The sequence below is a fragment of the Episyrphus balteatus genome, chromosome 4 (assembly GCF_945859705.1).
Source record: "Episyrphus balteatus chromosome 4, idEpiBalt1.1, whole genome shotgun sequence".
NCBI lineage: Eukaryota > Metazoa > Arthropoda > Insecta > Diptera > Syrphidae > Episyrphus > Episyrphus balteatus.
In genome coordinates, this window is record NC_079137.1 from 55,902,826 (window position 1) to 55,917,530 (window position 14,705).

The window sequence follows — 14,705 nt, forward strand, 5'->3', positions numbered from 1 at the left end:
CGCAGCGTCACCGCATTTGTGTATGATTCCTGTAGAATGAAATCATTATTTTTACCAAATTTGAAGTAAAAATGAAGCTAACACAATCAGTAAATGCCATGATTTAAAAATCTATCGGGCTAAAGGGATTTGACTATTAATCATTCTCCTAGCCGCACAGTGCATTTGGCGCTTTATAGTGTCAAAAATCATTCACATTGCCATTTCTTACTATTACTATGAGAAATACGAAAAATCTTCCAACTTTAATTTGTTCAAAATTGTGGTTCCAAAATGGCGGACAGAATAAGCGTTTATAAGATTTTTCTTTTTCAAAACTGAATATAAGCTAGAAATTTAGCTCAATTGATGTCACAAAGGTGTTCGCTCTTAGATTTATGTAGAACTGTTCATATTCAATGAAAAAAAAAAATTCAAAAATTTTAAAACAAACACCAAAAAGTTCCAAAGTACTAAAAAAAAAAAACACTTTTATACCATTTTTATACTTTTTCTTGGATATATTGTTTAAGTTAGCACATTTTTCTACATTGTAGAGTTTTTGGCTCGACTCTAAGAAAATTTGTCAAAAATCTGAACAAATGATTTCCTGGGCCAGAGTTGTTAATTTCAAAATGAGAAAAATATCGTACTTACACACAAGTTGAATTTGTTGTTTGAGAAAAATTTTACCTGCAAGAAAAAGAAAATTATATGAATTAGTCATTGAAATAATAATACCTAAAATTTTCAAATATCTATATAACTTATTTTTGCTTCTGTTTGAGTTATTTTAATTTTTGTTTTACCGAAACATAAGGGAAGAGGTTGAACCGTTTTTATTTTATCTCATTATTGCAGATTTAACAGTATTAAAAATTTGATTAATATGAGTTAAAGTCAATAACCCAGCAGAGCAAAATATGACCAAGCTATTGGAATTACGGTTACGGTATTCCTAACGAAATTCTTACTCTACGCAGTTTTGAAAATGTATAACCAGAGTTTATAACGACATTTATTTCGATCTAAAAAGCATTAAGAGAGACTTTAGGAACACAGTAATTTTGTTCTCCAAAATGTCACAAAGTGGTTACCGGGATCTTATTTCCAGCGGTTCTCGTAATTAAGAAAAAGTCCGGTCTAAAGAACATCTTAAAAAACGAGAACTGAACAATTTCGAAAATCAATTTTTTTACAAAATTTTTAATTATCACATTTTTTAACATGTTGATACTCTTTCGTATAGGTTTTCAGATCTTAAATATGTAGTTGCTTAATATGATTTCTGAGCAACTAACTAGCGAAACAATCTGTTATAAAATTACGCGAAAGCAGAGCGATTAATGTAATAGAACCGCTAAAATCCAGTGAAAATCCCTCTCGATAAAACTAAATTTCCCTTAAAAGGAGAGATTTTGTGGAAATTTAACTTAAAAGCAGACTTTCTTTTTGAAGTCGCGAGAGTTTAGAATTTAAAAACCATTGTGCATCGGTATGAAGTTTGAAGGACTGGCCTTTTTTAATTGCACCTTTATATCATTTTAAAGAGAGACAGATAGGCAATTTTAAATATAAACGCGACTAAATAAATTGAGAGTAGGTGTCTTCTCAATATTTCAGCGACTAACGTATGTATGTAACTAAATTCCGATAAATGAGTACAGGATTTGTTTTTTATTCTATCAAGGAAACGAAGATATTAATAGGGGTTAAAACATTTGTCAGGAAATAAACAATTTTTTTTCTAAGCAAAAAACAAGGAATATATTCGATCTCGACTGTAATTTTGTAAAATTTTCAATTTTATTGGAAGACGAAATAATTTTCATTTTACTTATTTGTCATTATTTTCTCAGGAATCTTAACGGAATTACAAATACGACAGAATTATGAGTGGGTTGAGAATAGTCACATTCCTACCACTTATCAATGTTGTAATCTTAAATAAAGTGTTGACTTAACACAAAAACAGAAATATCAATAAAATCTGTAATGCATATCCTAGTATGTAAGTAGCAGCTTTCAACCCTAAATCAAAAAGCAAAAAAAAAAACAAAAAAACGCCAGTTATATTTTCATCGATTACAACTTTTTGATTGACTTATTTATTCAAAAACTGACAAAAAAAAAACTAAACAAACAATCATTCGATTGAACTAAATTTCAACATCAAAATTTTGACTCCTTTTCTCCACAAAAAAAAAAATAAAACTATCTTACTTGACAGTTATTTAATCAATGTCAAAAATCAATGTTTACTAGACATCCAAAACTATTGAATGGAACAATGAAACAATTTATGTTCAACATCGCACTTAACTCATAACGCTTATAATCTAAACGCCATAATTCAATATATACAATCCCTTTTCTCTTATCACAAAAACGTATATTAAACATTTTTCTATCCATATCGAAATATTTCAATCTAATCAAAAAAACTGTCCACCGTGAAATCCAGACGTGATATACAGCACTCCGTTCCAAAGAAAAAACCTATATCTTGCAACTTATTCACGGTTTTTTTTTGTACGGTCATAGTTATAGCGGACGTAAATAACACTACTTTTGTAGACGATATCAAATTCCCATATCAAACAATTGGATCTATCTTTTCAAAAAATGAATTACACGGCTCCATAGAATTCCATCTAGCCAAAGGCAAAGAGGGGCAATACAAATAAAATAAAATCAACTTCCATGATAAATAAATAAATCAAAGTGCACTCGAAATATAGGCATGTTTTTGAGGCTAGAAAGAACCTCTTCTGATGGTCATATATCCATAATTCTCCTTATCTCGTTTTTAACGTGGGTTGTTGAAAAATAATATTTATAAAATTTGTCACGAACATTTCTTAAGAAATAAAAAATGCTCGTATGTTTTCAGTTGAATATCTGATTCAAATTGAAGTATTTATATATTTCTTCTGCTCTCTCTCTCTTATTCTTAAGATGTAATTCCAAGATAATAATCGATTCCATGTCTTGGGCATTTGGATAACCAATCCAATCCAGCACACATGTGTGATTACCACACGAAGAAAATGCAGGCAGGACAAACAAGCAACAATTTAACCAACCAACATCCCAGGATGCATGCAATCGGAGAAACTTAAAGATGGAACCTGATTTCGAAAACAAGCTGAATATTATTCTATCAAGCCCGAAAGATCTTTCGACAGGGCATCATTTTTTTTGTGACATTTTTTAAATTAATAAGAAAATACAAAGCCTTAAGATGTTTTTGTTTGTGGTAACAAATTACGACGTCACTGGGATTCAAAAGGCGACTCAGTCTTTAGAGCTCTGGGAGTATCGGGTTTCTCAGAATTCAAAAAGGAAATAAATCTGTCTTCTCTATTGTATTGATAGTCTGTCTATGACATCGTGTGAGATCTATTGTAATGTTTTGGGTGTTTTGATTTTGAGAAACCAAAACATTGGTTAAGGAATCGAAAGGATTTCGGAATCTAAATCACACGGATTACTGATTTTGAGGGTGTGTAGGTTTGTGTTTGTAGTTGAACAAAAGCAGAGAGCAGGTATGCGACTTATTTTTTCTGTGTAAGTTCAATGTAATTCAATAAAAATATACACTCTGTATCTTTTTATCTTCTATTTGTGTTTGTTTTGTTTGTTTTTAGTTATTTTGTATCTTTACGTACCCAATACCCAACTGCCTACCTATAATACCTATTGGGTTTGAATAAACATTACACTAAGACGATGATGATAGAAAAATGAAGGCAAATGCAGCTGTTTTAAGGAGGTTGTATATACATTGAATTTCTGTTTTATTTTTTTTTTTTTTTATTTTTTTTGACGATTGAAATATTGAGTTTTCACGATGACACTAGCAAATGTCCGACAAGTAAGTAAATAATGTTGAGTAAATTTATCTACATGAAGATACACAAATCGAATTGCTGTCAAGTTGTTGAAAAAAAATATAATGTTGTTATAGTGTTTCCTTGATGGATAACATACATTCATATGTAGAACATTTGGGTTTTGAGAGAAAAAATAAATTTTAAACCAAGGTTTCTGAAGATAAATTCAAACAAATTCAAATTTAAAGACAATATGCTACAACTGCAATAGTTTTGAATATCAGGAAATTTAGTCCGAAGAAAACGGATTCACATTAAGTTTCGCAATTTCATGTGTCGATTACTTTAAAGCCTCAGGGTGGCGTTCTCTCCCCCTTTTTATGGCTCCTTGTTATGAATAATATCCTCGTGAAGCTTGAGAGAAGTGGAGTGAAGGCAGTGGCATATGCGGATGATCTGGTTGTACTTGTATTAGGAAAATTTTTACCCGTGATCAGCGAGATCACTGACACGGCTTTGAGAAAAGTTAGCAACTGGGCTACAAGCTGTGGCCTAGGAGTTAATCAAAGTAAAACGGAACTGATGCTTTTTACAACTAAAACCAAAATCCCTGTCTTCCCTCTACCTCAGCTTAACGGCCAAATCTTATCACTTTCTTCTAGCGCAAAATATTTAGGTGTAATTTTGGACACTAAACTGAGCTGGAAGCTAAATATAGAAGAGCGGGTTAAGAAGGCGAGCATTGCTTTCTATGCCTGTAGTAAAACCTTTGGGAAAAAATGGGGTCTTAAATCAAAAATGATTCTATGGACTTACACAGCGGTGGTACGACCCATTCTTACTTACGGCGCCATTGTTTGGTGGCCTGCACTAAATAAAGCATATAACATCAACAAACTTAAGAAAATCCAAAGAACAGCAAGCGTAGGGACGACTGGAGCCCTCCGGTCGTGCCCTACTGAGGCTCTAAACGTTCTCTTGCACCTTTTACCCATAGACCTTCATATAAAATACCAGGTTTCTTGTAGCGTTTTAAGGCTAAAAGAAACAGGCTGTTGGAAGGCAAAACCTTTTGGTCACAGTGACACAGCAAATTTAATACCATCGGATATGCTTCGGACACCCACGGACTACTGCACTCCTATTTTGAATACTGTAATGAATGAATGAATGTACTGTAATGAATGAATGAATGTAATGAATTGTAAGGTCAGCTTCCCGTCTAGATCAGACTGGGAAGAGGGCATTGTGACGAGAGACTTCGACACCTGCATTTTCACTGATGGATCAAAAATGGATTGTGGGGTCGGTGCGGGTGTCTACTACACCCAGAGAAAAAACGCATAGTAATTTTTAATCCGTTCTACATTGAATCAACGGTGAAAAATATATTCATTAATTTTCTAAAAAGTAGTCCTATGCTTAAGTTACAGTTTGTCACCTCAATTTTTATAAGTGAGATGGCACAGTGGTATAGCACAAGCTTGTCAACCCAGGTATAGCAGGTTCGATCCCCAGCGGATACCAGTTTTACTTTTTTTATTTTTTTAATGTGTGAACAACTTTGATTTAATGTGTGAACAACTTTGATTTAATGTGTGAACAACTTTGATTTAAAGTGTGCTACTTTGATTCAATCATTTTCCACTTTAGGCTAAAAATGTACTGATTTTCCATTGATTCAAAGTGGTTTAGATTGATTTTACGTTGTTTTTTGGCTCAGTGTATGAATCCCTCAATATCTCAAAATCCTTTCGACTACCAAACTTTGCCAGTGTATTCCAAGCGGAATTGCTGGCAATTAAAGAAGCTTGCAAATTACTTAGCCTATATCCAAATCAAAACCAAAACATACCTAGCTATGTATACTTACAGATAGTCAGGCAGCTATAAAAGCAATTGCTTCGGTCACGACATCCTCCAAATTAGTTCAGCAGTGCAGAGAGGAATTCTCATTGCTGAGTGGAAGCCTCACAATCACTCTCATCTGGATCCCAGGTCACAGTGGTTTTGAAGGTAATGAAAAGGCAGATGAACTGGCCAGGCAAGGATCGGCCCTTCATGAGTCTCTAGCAGAAATAGTTAACATCCCCATGGGAGTCATGAAGGGCGATATCTTCTTAAAATACCTAACAAAAGCCAACAATAGGTGGCACAATTCGCAGGATCGTTGCGGTATGTACAGGACATTGGCCGATAGGAGAACACGCAGCAAAGCTAGGTATTCCTTACAACACCTTTTGTCGCAGTTGTTTGAATCAGCAGGAAAAAGAAACGGTATTCCACTTCCTATGCCAATGTCCTGCCCTTGCTAGAAGTAGAATGCTCTCTCTGGGCAGTGAATTTTTCAACGATATAAATAACATCTCAGATTTAAAGATCAAAGACTTGATCTCATTACTCAATGCAACGAAGTGGTTTTAGGCTAGCCTAAACACTCGTATGTATTGAAATCACTTTATTCCAATTAACACATTTATAACTCATAGGTTTCACAAGTTTTGGTATCAAAACGGCGCATTTTGCGCTATTTGGGTCATCAAGCTAGGCTGCTTATGACTGCCATCTCTACCTACCTACCTACCTTTTAAGCATTTATTGCATTTTGGACTGACACATAGTGGTCTGTTTTGACTGTTTTGTCTGCAAAAATCATATCTGTTCAAAATCATATCTTCACAATTTTTTTAATCTTGAAGGAAATTTCAAAGCCTTTGAAAGTGTTGAGTTGAAAAAAAAATTTTTTTTTTGGAACAGGGTGTTTCAGAAATTGGTGTTAAAGTAAGAAGTTTTACATAAGTGATAAAAATTAAGGTATTTTAATAATACAATCGTCAAAACTCAAATTCTGAAATAATCTGAGTGAAGGGACACAGTGGGGAAAAAATTCAAGAAAAGAACAATTCTAGTGAAACAGTGAAGAAAAACGTATTTTTTTTTATTTTTAGGCGATTTTTTAAATTTCATTCCTTTTTCGATAATAATGATGCAAAAATGGAAACGTAGTAAATTTTTTGGAAGTTTTTTTGATAAGGAACCCTTTACCCGAACACAATTCCCCGGGAGTTTTCATTCAAAATCGGCTGAATGTATTTCAGTGATATATTACAAGTCGAACATTTAATCTGTAGCGTCAGACTTATTTGATTCTCTATTTGGCTTTCCAATAGTCACCTTGCAGTTTAATACATCATATCTTGAGGCTGATTTTTCCGTGATTTCGCAGTTTTCTTGACCTGGCACACCAAAACCCAAATTGAACAATTTTCTCGATTGCTCGAGTTTTTTTGAATTTTAATCACTCAGTCAGTTGCCTTATTTTAGTTTATTTCAATTCATTGACTAATCCTGGGATTATGTTGAATTTTAAATGACTCTTGTTCCCTGTCACCTGGATCGTATTGTAGACATAAAAAAAATCAAATTGAAACATTATACAATCAGCCCAAGCCAACACCCAACTGTGTTTGCAACATATCACTCAATGGCCACAGGTACCATCATGAGAAAACTGAAGAACAAAAACAAAAAAATCAAAAAAAAAAAAAAATCCTTGGAATATTAAAACATCCTCCGTGCAACCACCCATTAAGCATGGTTGTTTGGTTTATTGCCTTAACAATAAAATGTCAAAGACTTACTATATCCGAGTTGTATATATCCTATACAAACTATACACACCGACCCACATCATTCGTCGTCGTCGTTCATCGTCCTCCCCCATGTGGCGATTTCAAGAAACTTAATACAATACATTCTGTAGGGTACATATATTTGCTCTGACTGCTCTACCTGCACCATCACAGGCAACAAGCACACACAAGCACTCATAATAGCTCGGAAACTGCCGTCTGATTTATTGCCACGCAGTGACAATCTTTATTCCCTCCGCTCATTTTGTCCGTTCAATATTCATTACCTTAAAGGTTCTTTTTACCCGGCTCGGCTCGAACGAACGCTCAACAAAACTCTCCTCCAGACTGGTTGGATGGTCGTGGCGAACAATATCTCACCTCGACATCATTGCATAGCAGCAATTCGAGATGACGACCGACGAGGACCGAGGACGAGGATATTCCTCCTTCGGAAGACTCCTTTGCCGTTCAGGTCTTTTTGGTCGCTGAGCTGGCTGGATCATGGGCCAGTTTGTTGTGATTGTTTCCTTTTGTTTCGTCTCACGCCAGTTTTTTGAAAAGATTAAGTGCTGTAGAAGTCAAACCGGGCGAGGCGACTGGCAGGTAGTCAATTGGACAACTACCTACGATGGATTCTTGCAAAAAAAAAAGACAAAAAAGAAGAAGGATGAAAGAAATGGGCACATGCAATGAGCTGCACCGGACATTCTTCCACTTTGCAAATTTTATCCCATTGGACTTTTTTTCTGATATTTGCATTGCCAGATGAAACGGAGATGCTAGCTGGAGTGTTTGGTTTCCTTTTTTTTTTTTATGCGAGAAAAGAATTCGCTTATGCCGCATGGATATGATATAGCGAAACGGGCAGCAAATGAATATAGCTGCAGGAGGTTTTATTTTTTTTTCTTTTCCTTTGAATGTTCAACGAAATGAGTGAAGAAACATTAGACCGTATTTTGAGTGTCGTATTTAAATTTTATATATGTTTCCAAATGAAATGCTTAATGAGGAACACTTTGACTTGACTTGCATTATATGGATGCTCAATGAAAAGGGCTAAGATATAGGATATACTCGTTAGTATATCAGCAATAAAAGACAAGGAAAGGTGTGTGTGGTATTGTGTGGCTTTGATGTGCTTTATATGGATGACATCAGAGTTATACCTTTTGATGATTCAAAAGAAATTCAAATGGATACCAACATTGCCAAAGTAACTGAGATCTTTTAAACTTTTGAGTGGGAGTCAATTTGTAAAAAAAAAAATTAATGATACATGATGCATATATTAAAAATTCTGAAAAGCTGATACAGGGTGATTCGAAAACCATGTAACATTAAGTTGCATTAATCGGACTGGTCAGCTTAAAATCAGGGATGCAGTTTTTGCGGTATCAGATGTTTTCATAATTCGAGCTTATTTAAAAAGACTAAAAAAAATTATTTTTTCATAAACAGAATGTTTTTATTTAAAGGTTTTAATAAAATACACAAGAAAGTAAAGTAGTGCAATTATCTCTCTTTTTAAAATTTTTAGGAATAGGAAGTTTTTGTTTTTCCGGATGTTGAGGAAATCTCAAGTTGACAAACTTTAGAGTCGAGAGTCGCAAAGTGAAAACATGAATTTTAAGTGGATAAAAGCAAAGCCGGAAGTTGAATATAAAAATCGTCCAGTTAGGTCGAATGAATAAGGAATTGTAAAGTTTTGAATAAATAATTCTTATATCTGATAATAGAATCATAGAATATATTTGGAAAAAAAATCAATGAACTTGAGAAGAAGTACTCCATGCTGCAGTAGTAACTGACGCCAAATGTCTGAGTTCGTATCCCATCCCAGCCTTTACAAATTTTACTTGCTCTATAGGGCAAGTATTGGTTTCGTGTCAAAAAAAATTGAGGTTTTAATCAAAACCAACATTACGATGATTAAGAATTCCGAAAAAGTGGGTCCCGCAATTCCGTCCGTGCGTCTGTGCGGTTGTGCGTCCATCTGTACACATTTCCACAGCCTAAACCGGTCGATGGATTTTCTTCAAATTTGGTACAGATGATTTTTATGGAATTCTGAAAGTTGGTTTTTTTTTGTTTTTTTTTTTTTTATATCTCGTTTAAAACGTATACCTCCTATACAAAAAAATACGATATTATGAATTTCTCGAAAACGGCTCTAACGATTTTGATTAAACTTTGTATACGTAATATTTAAAGCAGTGGCAATAAAACTGCATTTTTATTTTTTCTGAAAAAAGTCAAATAACAAAAACAATTTTTTTTCATTTAACAAAATGTTGCCCTAAATGTCGGCTCTTCCCTGCCTTTTAAAGCTTTTTTTACAAATTGTTCCATCGAGAGCGCCAACAAGTTATCATGAATTGGAAAAAAATGGTAAATGAATAAAGTCAGGCTATTAACGAAGCTTTTAATATTCTGTTGTCCAAAAAAAGGCAGAAGTAGGTTCGTTGACAGTCGATTTTTTTCTATTGTCTTTACAAATTCTACTTTTCGAAATTCTGCCGGAACAAAAAAATTCTGCTAACTCTATTCATAGCATATTCGCTTACTAAACAAAAATACACCTCGTTAATGCAATTCAAGTTTGGTACCTTCCTAACTGTTTGTTGTTTAATTGTCGCAATTTTTAAAACTGCCTTGACTGACGATCTTATAACTCATATCAATGCATATACCGTTGACAACTAATTAGAAAGATATCGTGTGATACAAAATAGTCCTTCTCTTATTCAATTTTTTTGAAAAATTATTTTTATTTGATAAATTAAAAAAATTTCAATTATTTTTTTGAAAATATTTAACTAACATTAAAAACCTTTTCTCTATATTTTTAAATTCATTGATTTATAAAAAAAAATTAAAAAATATTATCAATATATTGACCTCGCACTATTTGTATGAAAAAGTCTCATAGGTCACAACAAAATCGTATGACCAGATTTTGAGTTTTCGGTCAGTAAAAGTGTACCCCTTCGTACACTTATTTTGGTATACCTTTACTCATGTTAATGATAATTTCGTTCTTAATACTAACATTAGAATGTAGAAACTTGATAGAGGTCTTTGTTTTTACAAGAAATTTTATCTTTATAACTGCTTTTACAAAATGTTGATATCTTTTTTGGTTGGTCAGATATTAATTCTTAAAGCTATTAATATTTTCGAGAAGATGATTTTGCAAACTCTGCAAACAATTTGGAAAGTTTGGAAAATGTTGAAAAGCGCTCACTTTTTAACATTTTCCAAACAAATAAAACAGAATTATGAAAAGCTGAATTTCGTGAAAATAATTTTGACCCCGGCAGAATTTTGACCCCAAATCGTTAAAAAAAACTGTGTTATAAGAACAAAAAAAAGTTGAACAACTTTTTTACAGAGTTCAGTTTAATAACAAGAACATCAGAAAGGAAGAATGAATATATGTAGAATTTAGGAATCTTCTTTTATTCTGCTGCAACCAGGCTTCATAAAGCATTATCAAAACGAAAAAAAAAAAAAAAAAACAAAATTAAGCCAATAGGTATTTAAAAACAGAATGCAGTTGTAACAGTCAGAAAAAACATGAAAGCCATAATGATATGATGAAGACTGGCTTGTAAATTGTATTATCTCGAGTATTAGGTCTTTTTGACTCGTTCGATGAAAGCTGAAAAAGTGTAAAACTAGAAACACAAAACAATGGGGAAGTTTTGTTTGCACACTCTTGTTTTGTCCATTATTTGAAGTCGCAATGTGGTAATCGAAAGAATTTGTACTAAAACTTTTTCTACAACTGATCTGTCAAAGTTAAATTGAAAAATAATTATCTCATCACAAGAAACGTTTAAAATGACAACACGGTTTCAAGTCTTATAGCGATTACATTTTTAGTCCTTTGAAAACTGTATAGACTTGAACTTTAGTGAAAAAACGAGTTGATACCGGTTTGAAGATAAGTATTTCTAGAAAAAAAAAATCGGTTTCAAGTATTTTAAACTCTCAAAGTAACCACGTCACGTATCTTTAGTCTTGAATGTATACCTTTCGACAAAATTCCAGTAGTCAATAGAATAACTGTCATAAACAGGATCATGATAGCGTATTATTGATTTCAAAATTGATAAAAGCAATAAATTTTGTATTATAAATCAAACTCAAACCTTATCAATTTGACAGCGATTAAAAAATTTATTTTAGTCATGACGACTTTTTAATAGTTTCTTTTGTTTTTGTTTTTCATTCACAAAAAAAAACCCATTACACTGTCAATCATCTTGCTAATTTTTTTTAATATTTCCATCACCTGTTTTTTTTTTTAAGCAAAGACTATTTCAAATATTTAGTTGATATAAAAAATTCAAAAACAAAAAATAATTGGATTTTATAAATTCTTCATCATTTCTTTCACTTGACGCGTGCCAATTTCAAATCAAATCTAACAAAATGATTAGATTTTTATTTTGAAAAAGATTTTTGAACTTGTTCAAAATAATAATGTTATTCTTTTAGAGGTTTAAAGTCTAAATATTTGCAGTTTTAAGCAATTTTTTTTATTATTATCTTCTAAAAATGACTAGGCTCTTGTGTTAAACAACGCTAAATTCTACACCTTCTTCTTTAGGCTTTTAAACCATTAAATCGAATGTTTGTTTTTGTCTTTTTCGTAGGTAAACGCACTGATTTCAATTTTCTTGTCAAATGAGCATTTCTTATCAACTTTTTTTGGGTTATGCCCTTATAAATGACCTTGCCACTTCCTAAATTTAATTACGTATATTAAAATAAAAAAATTAAAAAAAAAGAACTAAACCTTCAAAGATTAACGAATTTATTGATTGACAGTGTGATTTGTGATTTATTTTTTTTTTAACAACTAACAAAGCAATTAAAATGTAAAATTTTAATCGCAATACCAGAATTGATAAGAATTCGATATAAAAGCCAATTCTTTAATAACTTTCCATCAGTATTAATTCACAATGTTGCGGTTATTATTCGTGTTCGCTACAATTCTAGCTTTATCAAATTCTGCTTCAATTCCTACCCAAACGATAAAAGATGACAATGGACGAATAGTTGGTGGAAAATTAAGCGACATTACCAAACATCCTCACCAAATTTCAATACGATACAAAAAATGTGGAACTTGTTCATTTAAACACATTTGCGGAGGAACTATTGTTAGCGACAAAATCATCCTTACAGCAGCTCATTGTGTTGTTGATAATGAAGCAAAATACATGCATGTTGTTGCTGGAACAAATGAACGTACAGGACATGGAATTATGGTGCCAGTTAAAAATTTTGTCTACCATGAAGATTTCTACAAGTTGACACCTTTTGATAATGATGTTGCTATCTTAGTGTTGGACGTTGAATTACCATTGAATGGATATGACATCAAGGCAATCGAAATGACAGAAACAAGACCGTTGCCTTATGAGATTGCACAAGTAACAGGATGGGGTCAAGTATCAGAAATTGGTGCTCTATCTGATCTTCTTCTAGAAGTTGAGGTATCAATAATTCCTAATGAAATTTGTGAGGCTCGATTTGATGAAGGAAGAATCAATCCAAGTATGCTTTGTGCTGGAACTGCTAAAGGTGGTAAAGATGCTTGTTCGGGAGATTCTGGTGGTCCGCTATTGGTGAATGGCGTTCTTGTTGGAGTCGTTTCTTGGGGTGATGGCTGTGCTAGAGCAGAATTTCCAGGTGTATATGCCAGTGTGGCAGATTTAAGACCTTGGATTGATGCAGCTATTAAAGCTAACTCGTGATATTAGATATTAAATAAAGAAAAGTACAATAATTTTAAGGAAGTTAAAAATGTTGGTTTTTTTTTCTATTTTTCTATAAATTCGGATGTGAGGAAAAAAGTTCTTATAATTTTACAAAGAGTTCCTCGTGGCTTTTAATACATTGAAAGTGCAAACTCTTTATGGGCGTTATTAAAGTTTAAACGTTTTCGAACCATCATATTTAATACCAGTGAAATTATTCAATGGAATGTGATAGAAATTAAGTGGAAATTTTTGAAGTTTCAAAAAGTTTAAAGTCAGTGGAAAATTCTAACAAAAGTGGGAATTGAAAATTCCCATAAAAACGTTCGATATATAATTTGACAGAACATTCAAAAGGTGCAAAAGTAACAAACCTGCAGTGAACTCATAATAATGTCAAAATTGGAAGAAAAAATTACGAATTTCAGTTTTAAAACCGGTACAGAAAAAGTGCAAAGATGAATTTTTCAAATATTTTTTAAAACATTATATTTTTAAAGAGTACTCAAGAATTTGGAAAGATTCTGGTGAGATATTTAAAAAAAAAAATTGAGAAACACTGTTTTAATGCTTTGATTTCTTCTCAATCCGTGTTTAAATGTGGATTATTGGACCCATCATTCCTAAATGATGTATCACTTAATTTGCCACAAATTTCTTCGAACATAATCAATGTCTTACTGTACCTACGTTTTGCTGAAATTTGTAATCCCCCCGAATTTTAACCTTGACAAAGGTTCGAAATACACCAAAATTTTTTTAAATAAATTATTGTAAAGTGCCTAGTGAAAATTCGAATTCTGGAAATATTAATTGTTTGGATTTTAATAATTTGATTTTTTTTTAAATTTTAACTTTTTCTTAACCAACCCTGATTTAATACCAACAAAACGAATTAAAAGAATCCTCTAAATGAGGCCAGACGATTTCAACAAAAAAAGCACCTTATTTCGATTAAAATAATAAATAATCGTTTTATCAAAAAAATAAAACCGACTTCCATGGATCAAAACTGGGATTTATGGTTTTTCCCATAGTTTCAATAGCCAAAACTGAACGAAATTGAAATTTCGTGCAGGCAACAGCTTTCCAATACAAAAAGAATTATAAAAATTGGTTCACTCAGTCCAAAGTTATGAAGTCACAAACATTAAAAAAAAAAAAATACAGACGAATTGAATATCTCGTCCTCTTTGTAAGTCGGAAAAAAGACCCAAAATGAAAAAGACTATAATTTCTCAACTTTTAATTGGTCATTGAATATAATCTTTGATGTATACAAATATTTCAATGACGGTTTGATACCTGAATCTAAAAGATCGATGGGGAATTATTTACTACATATTTGTCGGGTCACTGTGGTGTATGCGTAATATTTTTTTTTTAATTTAGAAAAACTTAGTTTTGGTTGAACTTTAAATGGTTACAAATATACAAAATAAAATCCATGACTGGGTCTCAAGTACCTAAACTTATAGTTC

General features: G+C 32.4%; 2 protein-coding genes across 2 annotated transcripts in view; one reads left to right on the top strand and one right to left on the bottom strand.

The window, feature by feature from the left end:
- Nucleotides 1-14,705, bottom strand: part of LOC129919680 (frizzled-2) — a 228,625-nt gene that overhangs the window by 54,168 nt on the left and 159,752 nt on the right. The window lies entirely within an intron of this gene.
- Nucleotides 12,397-13,271, top strand: LOC129919681 (trypsin zeta-like). Its single transcript, XM_056000653.1, has one exon. The coding sequence runs from the start codon at nt 12,424-12,426 to the stop codon at nt 13,219-13,221; it is 798 nt and encodes a 265-aa protein (XP_055856628.1). The 5' UTR covers nt 12,397-12,423; the 3' UTR covers nt 13,222-13,271.

Excerpts from the sequence above, each read along its gene's own strand:
- LOC129919681 (XM_056000653.1), top strand. The coding sequence starts at position 12,424 with ATGTTGCGGTTATTATTCGTGTTCGCTACAATTCTAGCTTTATCAAAT.